The sequence below is a fragment of the Pagrus major genome, chromosome 4, assembly GCF_040436345.1.
Source record: "Pagrus major chromosome 4, Pma_NU_1.0".
Taxonomy (NCBI): domain Eukaryota; kingdom Metazoa; phylum Chordata; class Actinopteri; order Spariformes; family Sparidae; genus Pagrus; species Pagrus major.
The window spans coordinates 4,936,063-4,959,417 of record NC_133218.1 but is presented as its reverse complement, the minus strand read 5'-3'; the positions used below and the strand labels follow the sequence as shown (position 1 = coordinate 4,959,417).

The 23,355-nt window shown below is 38.5% G+C and overlaps 1 protein-coding gene across 2 annotated transcripts in view; it reads right to left on the bottom strand.

The window, feature by feature from the left end:
- The window catches only part of LOC140994995 (D-glucuronyl C5-epimerase B-like), a 70,677-nt gene that overhangs the window by 13,425 nt on the left and 33,897 nt on the right, over window positions 1–23,355 (bottom strand). For both annotated transcript variants that reach the window (XM_073464873.1, XM_073464874.1), the window contains exons 3-4: window positions 15,359–15,888; window positions 4,471–4,716 (exon numbers count right to left, since the gene is read on the bottom strand). In XM_073464873.1, coding sequence (XP_073320974.1) covers window positions 4,471–4,716; window positions 15,359–15,875 — 763 coding nt within the window. In that variant the 5' untranslated portion in view covers window positions 15,876–15,888. The remainder of the gene's footprint in view (window positions 1–4,470; window positions 4,717–15,358; window positions 15,889–23,355) is intronic.

The following is a 23,355-nucleotide window of genomic DNA, read 5'->3' as shown; positions in this document are numbered from 1 at the left end:
TAATAGAATCAAAAAATATTGCTGTTGCTTCTGAAAAATAGATCCAGAGTCTTCAGAATTTCTAATAAAGTGCGATGATGGTGTACTTTGTTTGGGAACACAAAAGTTCAAAAAAGAAAGATCCAACTCTTCTGGCAAAACAAAAGTTATGGTTATTTCATGGTGAAATTCCTAAAAGACAAGACAAAGTATGTTAAAAACAAGCTGAGTAACAACCCGTGCGTAGCAGCATTGCTGTTGCTTGTTGCCGAGGTCCTCCCAGGTTCAGCTCAGTTTAAGAAAAGTCAATTTCTATGTAAACTCTCAGAGGTTATTCTTCAAGAGTTCAGATATTTGTTAAGGTCGTCGTATGACATCAAGTCATTAACTTTTAAAGGCTTAAAACTTTAGCTGGGAGATTATAAAAACAACCCTCATTAAAAGTTACACTCTGCAACTAGCAAACTGCATGCTAGCTTGTCCAATACTGACCTGAGGCAATCAACCAGATTGTTGCTGCGGAAAAAAACTTGGCACTCGGTCTTTTATGAACAGCAACAAGAAAAAACCTATTCCACATCTTATCAAAATATCAATGTTTTTGATTCTTGCACAAAACCCTCTTGGCCATGCGTAAACCTAATGGCCAGAATAAAGAACGTGTTTAATTAACATTAATTGACAACAGTTGAGTAAATTGACCAGAGACAGTTGTCATCATAGCTGGTGAAACCACCGCTCACTGGATAAAACTTTAACTGGCTCTTGTGATTTGAAAATTGCACTCTTTCAAAGAGTATCTGAATCGGACTCTATCATTCCCACCGCAAACTGCAGCCCTGAACGCTCTTCTGTTTGTGGTATGATGAAAAGGACGATAGAAGTGAAGAGGGAGACAGTTCATTTTTGTCATATTTTCCCTCTTTATAGATCAAATTTTAGATGCATAAGGGAGAAGGCTGCACAATAAACGACTACACAGTACAGTCTGAGTGAGGCCAGAGCCGTTTCCTCAGTAACGTATGAGCCTTGGATACAAAGAGAGTGAGGTGAATTAAATCAGATCCCTTGGAGTTGAAACAGTGCGAAGTGGCACCAAGGACAGTCGCCCTTCAGCCTAAGAGCCCCCAATCTCGCAAGGCCTATCAACTGTGCACAATTAAAAAGATAATACAGGACAATTTTATTCAATTTGTAAGTATTTTGCTGCAGAGCTCAAATCTCACCAAATCCCTTAAAAACGACATCAACAAAAAGGTTTTCAGTGACATTTTTGTAGTACAGATAGATTTGTTTAATAAAGAACTTCTGGGCATGGTGATAAAACAACAGATAAATCACTTCTCACTCATGCTAAAGCTAATGATATCTGACTGATGACCTAATGACACTGTCATTAGCTCTCCACTGCAGCAGAAATAGCTAATATTATCCTCACAGACAAGCTGCTTCACAGCTCTGAAGCCTGGAGAACCAGAGCTATTAGGTTGATTTCAGGGTCCAAAATGTACTTTTTCCAAACTGAAAATATTGTACAAGCGTTTAAAAAAAAAAAAAAAATGTTATTCCTTCAATAATTTTAATTTGATCTTTATAATTTTAAGGTTGTTGCAGTAACAGAGAGGTGCATGCTATGAGGTGTAGTTAAGTTACTTTAGTTGGCTGCAACATGGCTTGATAATCATTATAGTTACTGGAAAACTATGTTTTGTGTTCACTGGCACCAGAGCTGGGCAATATATCAATATTATCATGATATGAGACTATATATCATCTTAAATTATGGATATCATCATATCCTGAATTTACATTTGTGTTGTCTTTTGCTGGTTTTAAAAGGTGGCATTACAGTAAATTTATGTAATCTTCTGAAATTACAGGACTGTTCTACCTATTCTGATATTTGTCTTTAGCCACTTAGTCATTATATCTACATTACTGATTATTATTTACCAAAAATGTCGATGTGTTAATATTTTGTGAAAGTGTGAATAGACATCCCTACAATATTGTCGCTATGTCAATAACAAGTAAGTAGTATTTGGTCATGATGTTTGGTGATATATCCTAGGATTTATAACCTGCTTTTGAGAAGTTTTTAAAATATTGAGATATAAGACGTGTATTGTGATATAGCCTAAAAATATTGGATTTTTATTTTTAAGTCATACTGCCGAGTCTTTGCTGCCTCATAAGAGAAATAAAAAAAGGCATTGTTTATGCCATGTCACTGTGGGATCCTCCTGCATTCTTCACAGCAGAGTTGTGTGAAATGCTACGTAACAACCAAGGAAAAACGTTATCAGCGGAAACACTGAGCTAGCTAGATAACCATAGTGACGATGGACAGATGGGGTCAATCAAAGAATTGTAATACAGTCACTGACAGTTATATGTTTCATGCTGCCCCCAGTGTGTCGAGTTAATACAAGACAAAACACTGTCAACTGAGGTGGCAACAGACAACTTTTCCCGCCTAGTGTTTCCAAGCGGATTTCTGTTGGCGCCACTGTGGCAAAGACAACTGAATTGTTTGTTTTCTTCAGAGTCACAAATGTGAGTTTATTCAATCATTCAGTCTAAAATAGAAATGGAACCTTCCTTTTTCTGGGTGACTGCGTGCCCAGTGAATGAAAAAATTGTGTAGTGATAGCGAGGTTTATAGGGAACCAAAGTAAACGGTGATGGTTTCATTATTCTACAGTATATCCAAGACATTGTGAAATAGGGTTGGGCGATTGGACGAATATATTTTCTATTGGCGATAGGTTCAACCCATCGCCGGTTGTTTGTTGGAGCCGATATTCTGGTCTATTTTTGACATTTTATTTTGCTAAATAAATGGTGTGCCTCCTTGAAAATTTCACTCAATAAATGATGAACCTGTAAGCGTCAAAAATAAGAACAGGCAAAATCTGTGGTTTTCTTACTGTGATTAGAAAGGAGTCGAGGAGCAGAACTGACCAGCGCAAAGAAATGCCAGCACATCGCCTGGGGAGCGGGGCTCTGTGTGCAAGTTATCTGAGCAAGTATACAGGCAGAGCAGCTCCGTCACTTGCGCTGACCAGTTAGGAGTAAATTTAACCTATACGCAAGTTCAAAAACTGTTAGAAAAATGTAACGTTTGGTATCCATTTTTTCCCCCGGCAAAAATCCACTTGGCAGGAATGAAGCGCTTGTCTGGTGAGAGCCACATCTCTAAGTGTAAGCATAGCGTACTCAGCAGGACAGGTGCATTCACAATTGCTCATGCAAATTGGTAGTGTTAGAGTCCTTTGCTGGTATCATACATTTGCAGAGACGGCATATTGCTTCAGTTAGGTCCTTTGGTTTGCCGGTTGCGCCCAGTTTAAAACTCCTAGCTAAGCTCCTGGCTCCTAGTGCTGGCACACACCTGCGCGAATCTATCAGCAAGCCGATTGATGGGCTGAAGGTGGCTGGTTGGAAAATTTTCGCCCAACCCTATTGTGCAATCAACATTTACTTCATAATGATATCAGCAGAAACACTGAGTCAGCTAGATGATTGTGGTGATGGTGGACAGCGAGGGTCCATCAAAGAATTGTGATACAAGTTAATATTGAAGTAGGCCTATTTCACTAACCCTCCAATCGCAGTGAACCTCATTTATTTCACTCGCCAACGTTGATTTTTACCTGCATTTTGTGCACAGCGGATGCTAATTTTGGAACTTGGTTGATTATCTTAAAATATAAATATGATTCATATGATATGCTTAAGGAATAATCTGGTGATATTCTATATTTTTGTTGAACATATACCATGAAAAGACCAAAAACGACAATGAATTTATCCTTCACAGAGCCTGACATATCTTGCTCCTCTGTGCCATAGACCTTTGTAGTTGTCCACAAAAAATAAAATACCATGAACTAGATGTGATCACTGAACTCCGTTGCTCTTCCAGAACAACAAAAAGGAAACGGTTAACTTCCTTTCATTAAAGCCCATATGTCACGAACAATGGCTTGCAAAGAGCAGTCCAAGCAGACAACAGCCTGGAGCTTTATTTTGTCCAACAAACAGAATTAAGGTTAATTGGCTCCAGCTGATAACATTTGGAGACAACAGTTATCTTTTCAACCGCTGATCCTCGCACTCTGGATAAAAAGGAGAAGCCATGGAAATAATGTCAACTGGTATTGTTTCTGTCTCCAGCAAACTTCACAATGCATTTAGACAGCTTAAATGTGAGAAGGTCTGACTAAGTGAACAACATAGGATGAAATGTGTGATGTTGTGTCTGCTGGTTCTTAATCATCATAATTTTTTAGGAGTCTGTCATTATGTGGTGGGTCCACTGTCAACCAAGACAGTCTGCCAGTATTCAGGCACTGCTGCTGTGACTCACTGCAGACTATCATCCTGTCCTGAGGGTGTAGTTGCATATCGAGCCTCCTGCAGCCACAGTTAACAGGAGATAAGCTCCTTGCCCCGAGGCCATCTGGGCTCATGGAAAGGCTTACATACCTGGAGCACTGAACTGACGCACGGAGGTAGCTCGGGACTTGTCGGGGACACGGCTGAGACCGCAACCTTTCGGCACACTCCAGGGCGCCGTGCTGGCCCGGCTGTCTCTCTCCTCGGCGGTGTCATAGACCTCAACGTGGGGAGGGCGCTCGGTCAGGTTTTTGCTGTAATGGCTCAGGCCGTACTGGGAGATCTGGATGGCGTAGAAGTAGCCCTGAGGGCCCCACTGGGTGGACAGAGGCACACCTGAGTGGAGAAGAAGGAAGGTAGAGAGGGAGGATGAAGACAATGGTGTTGAGAAAATTTAGAAAATGACCTCCTTATACTCAAGACATCATAACATTCTTTTTAATACTTTTCTTCCATACACTTATTTACTTCAGAGAAGGGATGGGGTGATGAAAGATTTTATAATGGATCGCAATAAATAAAAACACTTACTCAATAGGTTGATCGTGGTAAATTCTTTATTTTTGGGATTATCATGAATGAAGATAGTTATGAATATCCTCACACGAATGACTTGAAAACGCTGTCTACCTCGCTCACGGACAGTGCCAAATTGGTTTCCTGATTTATTCTGAATTGCCTCAGCCTGTCTCCAAGGCTGACGGCATGGTTTGCACCTTGTATTCCCCACAAAAACAAGTTAAATCAGATGTGTATAAAAACTATGGATTCCTAACTATAAAACAACATGGAGATGAAGTTATCACCATTTATTCATCCTTTATTTGTAGAAAGTCCTTAGGATTTATGATTACATATTTAAGACCCTTTTATTATTTTTCACAAAAAAAAAAAGTTGTGTCCCATCTGTGATGCAATGAAAACATTTGTTCCCTAACAAAATGCAAGGTTAAAGTGATTCCATTATGTTTTAGTGCAATTTTCATTTTCATTTTAAAGTTTTGAGAATATTTAGATAATTATCAGGATAATATCATGAATTGAAATTATGTTGGACAGCAAATTCGTCCCATACCTACTTCAGAGTCTGTTTCAGATTTGTATACTTTTGATACAGTTAAATTATTAAATAAAAAATAACTAAAGACACAAGAAACTGAATAATGAGAAAGAGAAACACTGGGTTTTTAGATGGGAAAGGGCCAACTGTATATTTCTCATCTTGGGCCAGACTGAAATGACAGGTCATTTTATAAAGTCTATCTGTAGGATAAATCTTGTTCCATTATTTTGTTTGATTTGTGACTGTAAAATATATTTTAGAGCTTTCTCAACACCTTCCCAAAATGGTTTTAGTATGTGCATGTGTGGTTTACTACATTACATTCTTATCCTTCTGTAGTCGGTTGTCTTTTTCTGTTTCTAGATGTTTCTACATCTTGTGCTACCGTGATCATCTTGATTATGTGAAGGTTTGTCTTTTCAGCTCTTTGCAGTCTATTTAAAGCAAAATGTTCCTTTTAAGATGACAGTTCACATAACAGCTTATTTTTGGCTTGAGAATAGATTGAATCTGTTAAGTGCAGTGTCACATTGAGTTCAAAACCACAGGCATATCAATTAAAATGCTCCAAAATGAATTATTGATCCAAAACACATACATTTTAAAACTTTCCAGTAACCGGATGAGACTAACTAAGGCAATAACAAAGGTTCAAATCTAGGCCTGTTTTGTAAATGCAGAAGAAGGCAACAGAAGCAGAAAAAGGTTAGAAAAAAACCCACCAGCTATGGTTAATGATTGCACGGTGTGGTGAAATTCAAGCTAAGCTACTGCATTTCACTGCAGGCGAGCTTCCCTGTTCACACAGCCAGAAATAGCTCAGGCAGGAGAATCGCTCTGATTAACAGATAGTTCACTTAGAGACCTTTTGACAGAGAGATCACATGAGCAACCCAAACCCCATCCTTCTGAGAAGAACATAATATAGTCTGATTAGGGCTGGGTGATAATATGCCTCCTCCTTTCAAACTAATCACTGCTGCATACATAGCTGATCACTTAAATTCTACTTTGCTCATTGCTTTTTGTGCTTTTTCCTCCAGCAATGGGATGTAATCATGAACTATAGACTCTATAGACAGTAAATGACATGACTCAGACAGTGTGAATGGGTTTTCATACTTGATCGTGTGTGTGTAATTGAAAATGGAGGCAAAGAATGAACAGATGGAGATTATGATTAAGTCGTTGTTAGAAAATCTCCAAAGTTAAACTCTCAAGAGACATTCAGCTCATAATGCTATGTCCAATGTTGATAATAATAATTAACTTTATGTTGCTCCTTTCGTACATAAAATGCAGCAAATGTTTTTTTTTTTACAAAACAAAAAGGCGAAGAGCACACAGTCAGAAAAACAGTTATAATGACAATCAACGGCAATCAACATTTCCTAAATTTGTGTCTGTGACAAAAAATGCGCATACACACACACACCAGTTCTACAGGGGAAAGGAGCGTAACAATTTTTCCATTGATACATATAACAATGATACAGAAAAAAAGTTACACACCAATATTAGCAGAATTGATATTACTAAATATTTCCCTGTTCTATCTGGTAGAAGTCTTTTTTTGGTATTTTCATTGTTAAAACATGAAGTTACCTTTCACCTGTGGATGAGGAGTCGATGCCTCGACAAGGGCATGATCCCTTACTGATGTCTTATCCCCAAACACTAGTAATTTGTATTCCACAACTTGCTCTATTGCTGAGGGTTGAACACAGGATCCAGAAGGGGTGGATGGGTTGAGTTTTTGGCTCACATCTATGTCCAATTTTCCCCCCAACCCCTCATTTTCCAATGCCTGCTTGGCACTCAGAACAGAGTCACAAGGGGCAGTGGTTTAAATCTCCCCCTAAGACCCTCAATCTCAATGGGGGTTTAAATCCCCCCCTAAGACCCTCAGTCGTTGTTGATGGCATTTATGTAAACAGACTCCAACATGCTGTCTTATTGCTCTATTACCACAATGCCTTTTGGTGCTTTATAGGCTAACATTAGCAACCTGTGCTCCTACCCTGCCAGTCTGCTCTGATATCAGAGGAGCGGAAGCAAGTGCAACAACTTCACTGCTGGACTTAAGTTAAATTTCGGGCGTCATATGCCATCGAAAGGGGAAATGCAACACTGAAAGACTTCAAAATACAGGACTGTCTTGAACAAATCAGCAATACCAGTGTAAGGTAAGCTAGCTAGCTATTTAGTCATGCCATAACATGCTTATTATAAAGACAAGGACTAAAATACACTGAAACGACAGAGTTCTCATAACCCTCGGTTCGATGTGTGCCTTTTTAAAAACCTGCATTTGGAGGGTGTGTAGCTGTTACACTTGACCCTACCACTCCCTCCCTCCCAACAAGAATCAGGGTACCCTACAAAAAAAGAGGGGTAGGGCTAAGTGGTGGGGGCAAGAGATGTATATAGATTGGGCCTTTGCCTTTTCACCAACTGGGCAACCTTATTCTACAAATTTCATAACAAAGCGGTTAATAGGTAGACGGTAATTTTATTTTCATGGACTTTATGTACATTACTGTGAAGATGTTTTTCAAACAGACCAAATTATTCTACAACTGGCAGTCACAGACTAATGCAGAAAGCCTATCTAGACAGCCCGTCTGAATAGATTCACTCCTGTCCACATGGATTTAATGTGTTTTTCTGTGCGCTAAATTATTCGTTATTACAAGTTATTGTTTGTCATGGGAAATTCTTATAATTAATTTTCCCTGATATAGACAGACATCGAAACTCTGGTGGGTAACTATCACTGTGTAGCCTGTTTCAAGGCAAATATTCCCAAGTAATACATCTGAAATATGCATTTCTTCAGTTTGATCAGCATCACTAATGGGAAATTAATTCAGGCCCCATTTTAATGTTCATTTTTAAAGCATGGACCAATGCCACATAATACCACTTTTAAGTAGTGCAGTGGTCACAAACAACCCCTGAATGAGAGCTGATACATTTGATTAATGTGGTCATAAAAGAGGGGGAAAAATAAATAAATGCACACACACTCATACATCCCGACACAAACACAGTTTCCAATCCCTCGCCAGACTTTTCTTCATGCCTGTCTTGTTACTGGCATCTCCCCTGACAACTTAAGTCAAATGACTGTCAAAATCATAACACTGTAACATTGTGCTACTCACTGAATAACACTAAGTAATCCATGTGGAATTGACTGTTAAGCCTCCACATATTTTCATGACTCCAGAGAGTGGACTTTGGAGAAATGTGAAAAACTAAGTCTTCTGTCAATTACAGTAAACTCTAAGACTACTGAAGTTAATAAAGCATCAAAGTGCTACACCATCTTGTTGTAATGCTGTGTTCTCCTTTTAGATCACAAACTTCATTTTTGACCTCTAGCATGTCAAAAATGAGACTGTGTTGAATTATTAAAATCGAAAAAATGTACATGGTTGGATTAAACCAAATAACTGAAAGGTGCCATGTGAAAGAAACGATTGTTGGGTTTAAACCACTGAGAATAACGACCCAAAATCTCACCAGAGTAAACTGGTATAAAAAGTTCAATAGGTTGCAGCTTAAAGGCTCACATGTTCTCAGGAGTTGGTGGGAAAAGTTAGCATTTTTGTACTTTTGGTTCCCTCATCTTGAAGTCAATAAGTTTTTTGAAATAAGGTCTGTGGTTAACACAAGTAACGTTTTGTTCAACTACATAAAAACCAGTCAGGGCAGTCTAAACCCCACGTGTGAATTAGAAAAGACTTTACATGTCTTAAAAAGGAGGTTGCTAACAAGTGGCTAAACAAGACTATAGAAGTTGTCAGGAAAATTAAACCTCATCACGCTGAACACAGTGACTCATCTACTCACTAATTAAAAACTATTGTAGCTGTAATTTTCCAGTTCGTAGATTGATAAATTTGTGGTAATGTGTATAGTAAGAAGCTAAGGGATGGTGACATTGTAGGCAAACGCAATGTAGTTTGTTTCTAGCCTTTAGCCAAATTTATACTGAAAGCATTTATGCTTCATAATCATAAAAGTGGTGTTCATTTGTTCAGATTATCTTGCTGAATGTGTAATTATAATAAACGTGTGTTAGAACTTAGAAAACATTTAATGTCCTCTGAGAGGCAATTTGTGGTATAGCACAGAAACACACAAAACACATTAAAAACACATCAAAACCAACAATAGCCTAAGAGCCACCAAGCTTATTTTTCAAAATAATCGGTTTTGTGAGGTTGTTTGTAGTTTAATGCACCTTTTAAATTTGCATTATAGATGGGTACAACATGAAACACTTTGGGGGAATAATACTATACCTCTTTCGCTGGATTTACCACTTTCTGATATAAAGTGTTCAACAGAAGACAACTGACAAACAGCTGTTAGAACAAGTGTAATTATACGCCAACCACATGCACTGCAGGTGCAAGCCTGTTGGAAAAAAGCACAGATGATAAGAGCCTGCCTGCACAACAACTAACAACCACAATTTTATTTAATCTTTGACATGAAACAGATGGAGCTCGGATCGAAATGCTGTCTGTTCAAATTCATTTGTGGTTTGGAGTCATTGTAACCTAGCTGCAACAACAACGGTGTCCTGGATTCAATTCAGAGGCTTCATCCACCTGTGTCTTCACTAGAAAGCACTGTATCCATCTTAGTCAGCAGGCTGAGTGTGCACAGGTGTTAGGCTAAGAGATATCGGGTATGTGTTTGCACCAACAGTGTAAATGAGAGTGTGCATGTTTAATCAAGCACTTAAAACAATATAATGTGTGTTTTAGGACTGTGCCTGAGTGTGTTTGTGTGAATGTTTGAAGTGATGGTGGTCTGCAATAGAGCAGGGAGTGAAGATAAAGACGGTTCAAGAAAAAGCGAGAGGCACAAAAAATGAGACAGATCGGGATTTAAGAGAGTGTTGATAGAGAGGATTAACTACTTCCACTAATGATAATGCCCTGGCTGCCGGAGCTTCTTTATTCTCAACTTTTGTTCTTTGTCTCTTGGAAGTAGTAAGACCTCAATTCCTAACCCTCGAAATAAAACCACAAGCCTTGCAGGAGATGTGACAAGTAACAACACATAAAAGTGCTGTTTGTATGACTCAGTCTAATAATACCAACACTGAGAGCATAAATGTGCATTCAAAGACAACTTTATCTGAAATTCTCTCAATCTAAATATATTTTCTCATCCCAATAGTATCACAGTTTAAAGAAGCGAGTGAGTGCTTGAGCTTGATATATCAGTACTATGAATGTGTGACTCCTGACACAAGTTACAACACAAGTTGGCAGAAGCTTGAGTGATGTAAAGGCCATCACAACATTTAATGAATGTTGCTGAGGGTCCCGTTAAATAACTTTTTCACGGGCAGCAGGGTGCGTTGGGAGAGAAATGCTCCCATGACCTTGTTTAAGCCCTGCGGTACCTCAGACTGTGACAGGCTAATTAATGAACTGCTATTTTCACCTATAAAAATATGCTAAGTTGAAGAGAGGGTTGTACGCTTGCGCATGTGGAGTGCTAAATAGTAAGAAGCCTTGGGCTTAATTAATGGACCTTGGTAAATTGTGTGTGTGTGTGTGTGTGTGTGTGTGAGTGCAAGTGTTTGTGTATGGGAGTATAGATGTGTTTCCTGTATTCTGTACTAAAAGAAACGTTCTGCAGGAGATAGGAGTGAGAATAACTTGGCTCCCCGCTGCTTAGCCCAGAGGTACTAACAGATTTGGCTCGATTGCCGTCTGACCCATTTTCCGATATATATGGTTCCTCCCATACATGTGTTGTACTGGGGTCCAATTATGGTAAATGTAGAATAATGTTTCACCTTAAAATGTCCTTCAATGGGCCTTCAGAACGCATAAAAAGTAATGAGTACCATAAAAATAAAATGATTCAATTTATTGAAAATCAACCAAACTTGGAACTAATTCAGTCTGAGTGATATGACCTTTAAACATATTGTGCCATCTTTAGGTTATATTGCGATACCCAGTATATATCTTGATAAACTGAAAAATATTCTCAAAAGCACCGAGCAACAAAAAATATTTTAATCAATGTTTATGACCAAATACCTCAATATTGATGTTGTGACAATATTGTAAGGATGAGTATTGCTACTTTCACAAAATGTTTGATAAATAATCATCAATAAAGTGGATACAATGAGTAAGTGGGAAACGGCAAGTATTAGAACAATTAGAACAGTCATATCAATTATGTAATATTCTGAATTTACCAAATATTACGTATCACATAAGGCTAGGGGGCTTTCTATCAAAATAAAAGATGTTCGCCGAGTGTTGTGTGGAGGACCGGGTGGTGAAGGGAGAGAGCCACTGCTCAGCTGCTCAGAGTTGGCTAGAGAGAGAAAGGTATAGAGCCTGACCTTCTGGAAAATAAACACCTCGAGTCACATCGGATTCTGCTATGATCCGGAGGTGTTTACTGACAGGAGGAGAGCTCAGAGATTAGTTTTGAACTTTCAGAATAAAAAAAGGAATTTACTTTTTCTCCTGTTTATCAACCTGACTGCAGCAGTAATCTGCAGAGGTGACCTCCCTTGTTGGGTGTTTACAAACTTTAACTTGGAATGCTGGCTCAAAATGAAGGGAAAGAGAGAACCGGAGTCTCTGGTGAGTCCTGAATTAACTGAGAGTTGACCTGAACTTTAACACGCTGACACAGCACACAGCACACACCCTTGGTGTGTGCTGTTGGTCCCTAAAGTTTGCTTACAGCTAACATACAGTAATCTGGCTATTTGGGGGGATAAACACTGCATAAGGCGTGAATACATGAATGGTGTATACACCATTAAACAACCATTGCTGATAAAAATCTATCCAATATGACTCAGGCACAAATATTCACAGATGAGGTAATGTTTTAAAGTTTTGTTTGTGTAAAGTTTTTTCCCGCTGATTTCCTTATCCTGGAAGTAGCAATGAAGACGCACTGTTATCTTGAGTAAACGTATGGATTTCTCTGGGTTTGAACAGTGTTGGAAACATTTGGGATAATGCAAGTACACAACTCAACAAAATATATAACACGTCTTGTTTTCATAATTTTATTGCTGAATCCCTACATATTATATCAATAAAACCATGAAAAGACAACATGTAACGATACGATATCCAAAATCAAAGATAATTTAGTATAGCCTTATATCACGATGATAATATCGATATATTGCTTAATCAACTAAATGTGTCAGGCTTCCTAACATTCCTCATAATTAATTATTCTTTGAATCCGTGTGAGTATTACAACCTCTGGAAGAGTGTATGATGGATTGAAACAAATGCTTCTTGCAATTTTACTACAAAGAAAACTACTGTGTGTCCCTCTGTTTGTGTGAAGACCAGAAAAGCAGATTGTAACACCATGTAAAAGAAGAAATGCCAATGTGGGAAAATGCATTATCCATCTCTGCAAAAATACCTATTTACCACTGGCAAATTGCTCTTAAGACACTGGCTATCATTATTCATCAAGCTAACCTCTGCAACTGACACTTTGCCAGAGAATATATCATCTTTTATTGCATCTCCCCAACAAAACAAAAGTTTGCTTCTTGAGTGGAAAAGGATTCAGGACTGTGGCCGAATAACTACAGATCACAGCTCTTCTACTTCAATCATCTTCATTGATCACAATGATGTGTTTGAATTTATAAGGGAACTATTTGAGGGACTTAAAACAAACACTACATTTAGAGCTCCTGGTATGATGATCTTTTTCTTTTTGGTGGCGACACAAGCTGTTTGACAATAAAAGAAGAATAATGAATATCTATTTTGTAATTTCAGGCGAGTATACAGGGCTACTTCTTCAAGCGAGTGGGGCCACGGAACTATATTGATGACAATGTGGTTTGGACTAATAGCCTTTTAAAATGAGCTATTGATCTTTCCTGGTAATTATTTTAAAAGGAACCTTGGAAAGAAAACAACTTTGAGGATTGACTCAAAGTGTGAAGGAGCAGGGAGGGATACACTCACTCATCAGACAGATATCTATACAAAGAAATGCTGACAGATAATGTCTGAGTGAAAAGAAGATAAATTCTCAATTGACTTGAACACAAATCATGTTTGGTAGTCAGTTCAAGAAAGGCTAATAGTGTCTGGGAATGGGGTGGCAAAGACTGGGCGGGTACTTCTGGAATCTGATCTATCTTGTTAAATCAAGTCTAGATTCACTTTCTCACAGATCAAATAGAATTTACGATGCATCACTCAGCTTAAAGAGACCTCATTAAGCAAATCATATATTTCCCAGTGACGTGGGGTGTATTAAACACCTATAAAACTAATCAAAGTTTATCATCAAATACACAGTATGTTGTATGTTTTTGGATTCAATACACTAAATCTATGTTTTACTAGTATGCTTATGCAACAGAATGAGTGTGGACAAACTGGTGATTTACTTCAGATGTACTTTTCAATGATAATTTCCCTTTCATGCTTCAGAAACTGTCATTAACTCATTTAAATGTAAACTTACTGTGTGTATTTGCATTTGTAATTTTTTGATGCTGTTGGGAAAATGTGAATGCTCTTCAGATGCAAAGACTCTTTGTCTTTATGCAAACATGCAAAAGGCGACAAAATGTGAAAAAAATTGACAAAAAAAGGACAATATGAAAAAATAAAGTTCCCATTTTTCACAGGTAGTCACCAGCTGCAAAAGCCTCAGGCAATATTTTGTCATCACACACACACACACACACACACACACACACACACACACACACACACACACACGAAAACACTGTTTTCAACCCCCTAACCCTAGCAGAAACTAACACAGAAGCAAGTTTGACTACTTTACCAGGTGTTAATATTTGGGTCATTCAATACCAACTCACCAAGAAAATTGAGAGCTTATATCATGGATCCTCTCTAAAGAATTAATTTTTAACTCCCATTATATTCATGAGACCTTGCAAACTCCTATCCAAAAACTCTTTAGTCACGCATTTTTGATCTTAATTTAATAATTTTTGTGATGTTGTAATTTGTCCTGAACATCCAAAAAACCCTCAGTATAACTTACAACATGTATTCATTGAAGTAGTTGCCACAGAATAATTACAGTAATCAAATTAATAACTAATAATTAATAACTTTTTTTTCCAAAACAAAGACTTTCATTTTCAAAAATATATATCTCCACTTGTTTTCACTTTGGTGCAACCAAATGATGCTTACAGTATAGATGATTTTTCTCATGAAAATTCACGAAAATGAGTTGGTATGGAATGATCCATTTCTGTCCACGGACAGTTTGTCACCACAATAGCGTCAAAACCTCGTAGGATGCAGCTGTGAAAAATTCCAGGTCTGTAGCTGAGGTTAAAATGAAGGACGAGTTCAAAGATTGCTGTGGTCCAACCCATGAGCACATCTACAAATGTACTAAGGACTAAGTAGTCATGGGTCAGCACATGAACAGAACAGACTGGTGTCGGTGCTGGTGTGATCCCATCGCAAGATGCTCTCTGGTGAAGGAATTCTTTTGTCAAAAGGGCCTCGTTTTTTCTGCAATCTTGGCTACACACACCTGACACTTGTAATTGAAAAGCCTGGACTCAAAAGCACTAAGCCTTTCATATTTGTTTCTCCAATATTTCAACAGGAAATGGAAAATATGGGTTCTGAAAAATACTGATATTCAGATGCATTGTGACCAATTGTGATGGGTTTCTCCCTCATGTGACGAGACCAGGTTTTGGATGATGTATTCATTTTCAAGACGTGACTGAAGAAAAACATTGTAATTTGTTAATAAACATTAAAGCCATTAAGAGCGCCCTAGGTCTTCATGGGTTAAATTGTAAGCACAACTGTCTGAAATTTAAGATCTGAGCTATGATGAAAAATCCATAAAAAGTCTTACCTTCCACTCCACTTATACACTTGACACGGTCTCGGACCTCCACATTGTATCCCTCAAATGACATGAAGACTCCGTCGGGGTGGTAGGGCTCACGCTGCGCATAAACCTTTGAGTAGCTGTGCTGGAACTCAAACCGGTCGTAGCCGTCGTACTGCACTACTTTGCCGTACACCTCAAAGTATTTTTCCATCCAGCTGAAAGGCAGGTAGACCTCTCCACCCTCTCGCCGGCCTTTGATAGTAGATTCATCGTTGATCAAGCAGTCGATTTCTTCGTACTTGATCCCGCCGACAACCCCAACAACAGGTGGGGGCTCTGGAGGTTGTGGAGGGTGTTGCTGGCTGCTAATGCTTGCATCCCCCACCTTTGGACTCGGAGCCACCAAGGCAGCTCTGGGCAGGAAGCGAAGGGAGGTGTCACTTGAGCAGCGGTTCCATAGCAACACAGTGATGAGGGTGAAGAGGGCACAGATAACGATGAGGGTCTTGTAGTTGACCCGAGCAGCCAGGCAGCGCATGGTCACAACTTGCCTGCATGACACAAACACAAGGGATCCATTAGAAGCATGTATGATGGATGATTTGTCGAGAACCGTCAGGCCAATAACAAGTCATCTGGTATCGACATGGGAAGAAATTTACACCCTACAACTGCAGCACTGTGGACTGGCAGCCTGCAGTGAAATACTACTGAATTACTTTCTTTTTAAAGAGCAAAGGCTCAGCTGAAAAATGTGCAAATCTAAATGCAGTGATATAAATTCAGTGTTTAACATAAGGTCAAATCAGCCACTCAAGAGACCTGATTACAGAGAGAACTTTACTATGAACTGTATTAACCTGGTTACTGTAACATTTGAATTTATATGCAGCAGGTCAGTAATACGACTTCTCCTTTCCTTCTGACAAGGAGCCACGGCTTCACAAGATATCTTTTCTCTGTCAGTGCAGCGAGGACAGGCTGTGTGTGCACAGAGCAGTTTGACAAATAGTCAAATGTTTTGCAGTGGAAGCAGATTAATCTAGAGGCTCCTTAGTATCAGTGTGACTTTGAATACAATTATTTCAAAACAAGGATACATTGCTATGTGTAATGATCTTCTTTTTTTTTTTTTAAACCACAGCATTTCTGTTAAAAGAGTCCCTGTCTGAAGACTTTGTCATGCACATGTGTATATTTAAAAAGCTGATTAGACACATGACCAAGACATCAGCTTTCTAAAGGAGATCTCTGGCTGTACAAATCTTGAATCACCAACTGAAACTGGGTTTCTTGTTTACATGGTGTTTACAAAAGTATCAGCGGTGGAGAAAGCTGACTGTAACCTGGTTACTTAGGTGTATGTAAAATGACACTAAGATTAATTTTCTACCCCAGTGAAAAGTCAATGGATTTATATCAACCAATTACATACATTAAATAAGGTAATCAGGACTGTAGACTCTGAAAACAGAGCAACTGTTAGCCTGGCTCTATCTAGAGGTAACAAAATCAACCTACCCAGAGCCTCTAAAGACCATTAATTAACATGTTATATCTTTAAATTTTTAGAAAAACAAAGTGGAAAAAATAACAATTTGTTCTTTTATTGTTCTTCTTTTATTTGTTTGATTATTTCTCAGCTAGACCAAGAGCAGAGCCTCCAGGAAGTCACAGCTCCTGGCTGAGAAATAATCATGCGTATAACTCACTTTAAACCAGCCATTTTCATTTTTATATCTAGGTTTTTGAACAGCTTAACCAAAGGAAATGTAACTTGTTAATTAGTGAGCTTTGGGAAGATAGCTTGTAGGCACATTTTGAATTTTGGACACAGCCAGTCTAGCCATTTCCCCCGGTTTCTTGTCTTTATATTAACCTTTGCTTAATGGCAAGCAAGAAATGTACCACTCTTGTCTTTATTTATCTCTGCAAGAAAGAAATAAGCTAATTTCCCAAAATATCAAAACTATCCTTGAAACAAATAGTCCTCAAGATAAGGTGGCAAACCGTACCTCCTCCTGACACTGGCCTCCTGTCAGTGGCTACCAGACTGGTCTAAAATTAATTATAAGGTTGGTCTGTTTAATTTGAGAGCATTGCATGGAAGCAGCCGTTTTTACATCCGATTCTCCCAGCCCATATTGCATCTTTAGGTCTAGGATCCTCTGCCTAATTACTCTTATAAAAGGTTTACACTGTCACTCAAAATTAGGTTTTATATTGGCATTTCTGAATAAATGTTTCTTTTTATTTAAGTCCACATAAAGGTTGCTGTAACAACGTGATTGTTTATGTTCTATCTATATATCAGATTATGTTTTCAGTACACTTCCAATCTATAAATCTATTCATTTTCATCCGTATATATTTTAAACTTCTCTGCACAGAACTGTGGTCAACTTTTGTTACTGAAGATCTTTGACTTGCTCACAGCAATGAATTCAATAGCAGGTCAACAGCATTGAGATTGCACAAACTTCCATGTTATTTATAGTTCTGCTGATTGCCACATTCTGTATGAATGACCTCAAACAATGCACCGAACGAATCAGGCATTTTTACAAATGCCAGCAGAAATCAATAGAGATACTGGAGTTCTCCTCCTCCACACTAATTACAGCTTACTGCTCATAGAATTTACTATTGCAGTGACGACAGAGTTAGGTTGTCTGATGAGAGACGGAGGAGAGGAGGAAAATCATTACTCCCCAAGATCCTTTCAATATCGCAGCTTAAACTAGACACTACTAAAGGTCAGCTCAATTAACGTGCAGTAATTGGGCAATAGCAAAGTGCTCCAGCATTGCAGTCAAACTACAGTGCTTGCAGCTTCTTGAACAAAGTAGATGTCTTGGATGACCCTTCCAGAGTGCTTTAACAGGCACATGTTGAGAGAGTGCATGTTGCAGAAATGAAGAATAGCCTCCCTATAAATAAAGACAGCAAAATTCTGAAAGCCAAACACTGAATTTAGGCTCTGCCTGTGTAATAAAGGGGTTGAGATGTGTCTACTCAATAGACGCAGGCCATCTTTCTATCTAATAAACAAATGAATCATTTTGTTCCATGAGAAAAGTTTTAGAAACTTTTTGCTGTTTCCTTCCAGTCAGAGGGGAAGAAAGGCTTTGGTGCATCACTGCGCCTGATAAATTATTGCCACACATAAAAACTATCATTGATATTTAGAGAAATGTCAGCCTGGCGCAGTGATGAAAGATTGGGCCGACGGGAGCTCTGACAATACTGAGGCGGAAGGCCTGCGGACTGCACCCTGAAAGATAAGTAGGGCCGGCCCTGTCGGGGAACAGACTATAAATAATTGGCTCTTTTTATAGTGATTCGTCACTTGTGTTGAGTTCTGGCTCAAGGTGGATAGACATGGGCTTAAGCACTACAGCATGGAGAGCATCCTAATGCCTCACGCCGACTGCAAGACGATTCGTCTAAAGCCATGTCCCATTTCATGAGCGTGATTTACACCCTGATGCAGCAACATCAAGCAGACTGGAAGAGGAGATAATGTCACAGGTGAGCAAATTACAGGATAGAGTTTGTTTACAGATCAGAAATGACAAATGTTTTGATTCAGGTGATGTCATACTCCGTCTCAACCACATCAGACAAACAAATAAGCATTTGCTTTGTGATTGAAAGTAGCTCCGGAAAGACGGACATTTCTCGGAAAAAACAACAGAAAGAGAAGAAGAAAAAGAGGGCAGAGATAGAAGACTGTGAAGTCAGGAGATCTTAACTAACCAGAAACTGAAACTTTATTTGCTCTATATATCATTAGAATAACTAAAAAGAGTAGCAGATAAAACTCTGCAACATTAAAATGAATGACGAAATTACACACTTTTGAAATTTTACTTGTCAGAGAGTGATACATTTGGCGAGGCTTCTCGCAATTATCAAGTATGTGACAGAACTCACTCAAGACACAGTTATAGAGCTAGAAATACAAAATGGGGGGGTAATCTCCTAGTTTTACTTACCTAAACTCCAACAGACATGGACCACAGAGGTTGGATATCTGAATATCTTTTTTTCTTTGTAGTCTAGGTATGAGGACTTGTTTATAAGATCTGGATGGACCTTGGTGTAATCCACTGGTTATCAGCTCCACTCAGGAAGTGTTAGATATAATCCCTCTGATAATAACATGGTTTTGATCTGGAAGAAAAACTACACTGACATAAAAATATGTCAACTGGACAGGAGGTGGAAGACAATCCTGTCAGAGGATAAAAGTCCTCCATGCTTGACAGATTAATGAAAATGACACTGGAAAACAAAAGCAGCTTTTCAGTGTGCAACAATGTGCTCCCAGTGTCCCGCCTCAGGAAACCGAAAAGTGCCTGAAATAACAGACAGAGAATTTTTCGACTTTTTATATGATGGTATCATTCTTCATGAATACATAACTGGCCAAACTTGGCACTTGGAAGGCTTTGGCACACTTTTACTTACTGTTTTACAAACCACAAGGTCTGTCATTTTTGTAAGGAAATACACAATTATCAACAACAAAAATCCAAACACTGTAGTCATTATTCACTACAGCAGCTCTCGGCTCTGCCAAGTATTTTCTTAAAAGAAACTGATGACAGCAATTTGTGATGTTTTGTAATTAAATAATGGCAACATTGTCTAGGTTTCTGTGCTAACACAATGTTGAACAAAACTCTTCTATACTATGGACACGATACCTAACAACTTACCCCTGAAAGCTTGATATAAAATGTGGAGATGTGCGACTTTATCAAGTGTGTGGCCTCTACAGACCAAACTGACATCAAAGAACTAGCTGTGATGAAGGCTGACTGTTGCGTCACCTCATTTATCTCAGCCAAAAAGCTGCACTTGAACACATCACTAAGTTTGTACGTTCTGTGCCTCTCCGTGGATAAAATGGTTGTTATAATTAAGGTGCATGTTCTGTCACACTTTGTGCTATGTTCATCTTAACGCAAAAACAAGACTAGGGGAAACAGGTAATTTATTGCAAAACAACCTTACTTTGTTAATGGTAAATGGCTAATTTTAGCTATATGCTGTAGCTCTCTGGGAACATATTACATAAGTGGTATACAGGGCTTAAACAATGGATTGGTTGACCAGTAGAAATACATTTTTGCCAAAAAATGTCGAACATTTACTGGTTCAAGCTTCTCCTTTATAAGTATTCCCTTCTTTTCTTTCCTTTATGTGATAATGAACTGAATATCATGAGTTTTGGACTGTTGGTTGGACAAAACAAGACATTTGAAGATGTCACCTGTGGCTCTGAGTTGAACTCATTAATTGCAGCCCTAGCGGCACTCATTACATTATATAACAGTTTTCAAAAATAAATCGCCAGGGCATCAAAAATAGACACCTCTAGTGTTCCAACAATGACAAGCTGCTGATTGCACATCTGACTTTGTAAAAGCTTAATGATCTCTCTCTGATAATCCCACATGATATTACTGACAGCTCTAAGCTGCTTGAGAAGACGAGCAACTTCACCATCTTGAATTCCTGAGGTCCATGCAGCATTTTGCTGCTCCTGCAGAGCATCAAAGGCTTTAGACTTTGCCTTTTGCCTTCAGGCTGCGATGGACTGTAACATATTAGGAATCTCTGATTGCCCTGATGGTTGTTTCATCATATGCTGCAAGTGATCCCTGGCTTAAAATTATGGGTCTTAATTCTGCCTGACATATGCAAATATTTGAATGTCTTTATCCCTCAAATCCTCAGTAACAAGGCTGGGAAAATTCAAACAGGTGTCTAATACTATACCATACTAATAGTGTTTGTTTGTTGTTGAGAGGGTGAGGCATTTTCAAAGGAAACGCGAGAAATCAAATCAGTGAAAAAACACTGTGACCTTGTTAAAACAACAAACTAGCTGCTAATCTCCATCGTAGTCCCTGGTGCAGAATGTACAACGTTTACAACATGTCAAAACTGCTGCAGCAGTGAGCATAGGGATGGGCGAATAGAGATGTTTTTCTTCTCCTGCGGTCCTCTGTTGCAAAAATCACAGGCAGTCATCATGGCAATAAAAGCTGAGTGCTCATGAGCCACCCTCAGGGAGCTATTGGAGCAGAGGCCCGGTGTATGTGTGAGGGGCAGGTGTTGTATCCCCAACTAAACTCCTGACATTTTCACTGCTCTCCTCCACGGGTGAAGTAAGGTATGGGCCTGAGACTGCCTCTAAATTATCAGCTTATGCTCAAGCTGTGAGGCATGTTAGTTCCTGTGGAGCTGTGATGGTGTGTGTGCGTGCGTGTGCGTATATGTGTGTGCATATGTATTGTGGGTGTCTGTTGTGGCTCCGAGCCTGATTATGATACTGTGGAGGCATCAGGATGAATTTAAGGCAATGACTGACAGGCAAAAAAATACCCTGCATCTTAATCCCACAACCATTTAGTATGCGAGTAGAGTTATATAAATCAGTCCTTCCAGAAAAATGCGGAGTTTTTTTGTGATTGTTGCGGGCAAAAATCCTTGATTATGCGGCACGTTTTCTTAAAAAATGCGATGGAATATGCGGGATATTTATGCAATTTTATGCGATGAAATTGCGGGAATTTACAAAAATTGCGGGAATTTGCAAAAATTGCGGGAATTTGCAAAAATTGCGGGAATTTGCAAAAATTGCGGTAATTTGCAAAAATTGCGGGAACTTGCAAAAACTGCAGTTTGATGAATAAGAAAAAAAAAGTGATTCCCCCAACACTCTGTTACTAGGCTCACTAGGCTACTACCTTAATGTAAAGAGTCATTTCTAATGACTTTCTATGATAAGCAAGCATATTACATCACAGAAAGTGCTAGGAGTGCAATAGGAGGAAAATGGCTGCTCTTGTGTGAAGTAAATGCAACATTTTTCAACTTTCTGCGAAGATATATGTGACTTTTTTGCAACGAAAATGCAGGGATTATGAAATCATGCAAGCCCCGCATATTTCGCGCATTTTACACGGAAATCGGCGATTTATGCGGCCAAAGTGCGGCGTCTTTGAAAAAATGCGGCCCCTGCATAAATGTGCGGACTTTGGCTGATTATCGAGTTTTTCTGGAGGGACTGATAAATCTCTCTTTTGTGACCCATTCTAGTCCTGCACTTTAACATACAGTTTTGCTAAATGTTCTGTTTCTATGTTACCTGTGTTAATGTTTTTAGGTATGTTTTTTATATATTTATTGGTGACTTGTTTTTCTTCTGTTGCACTGCTATGGGAATAGCATTTTGTTTCTTTATGTATTCAAGTACACAAAGAAATGACAATTATACATTATGTTATCTAAAGACGCTATTCAAAGTGTTGGTGAACAACATAAAGTCTTTCACCAAAATATGTTAACGATCCCTTCCAGCATTCTTCATATCCACGATTCAATTTGACTTTTGATTTTAAGGTGAAGATTCGATTCAATTTTCAATTATTTATTTTTTTGCATCGATGACTATGTCATTGTTTGTAGGAGTGTCAAAATGTTGTTTTCAAAGTCGATCACTGAAACCAAACACGGGACCTGCAAAAAAATATATATTGAAAACTAAATCAAATCATGCCCTTAAAATGGAAAAACAAATTGAATTATGGATTTGAAGGAACGTGACAACCTGATTGTTAAACCTCGATTTGGAAAGGTCGACAGATCATTTGTTTAACTCCTAAAACAGTAATTTACATTTTAAAATGTCTGTCAGTTTCTTCTTTAAAAAGATGGCCACGTTGTGTCAAGTGTGATAAAACTACCATATTTTTGGGGTGGTTTTTTTAGATGTAAAAAAAACATGTTTGTTTTGTTAAACCCCAACAAATATCACAAATATCTCAGTTCTATGAAAATGAAAATTGTGATGCAAAAATGACCATTACACTAATTGTGAATCATATCATAATCGCAGCATCTGTCAAAAAAAATCGCAACACATGTTATTGTACAGCTCCATCACAGATCCTGCTTTTGATTAGAATTGAAATCCAATGTTCATTTCAATCGATTTCATA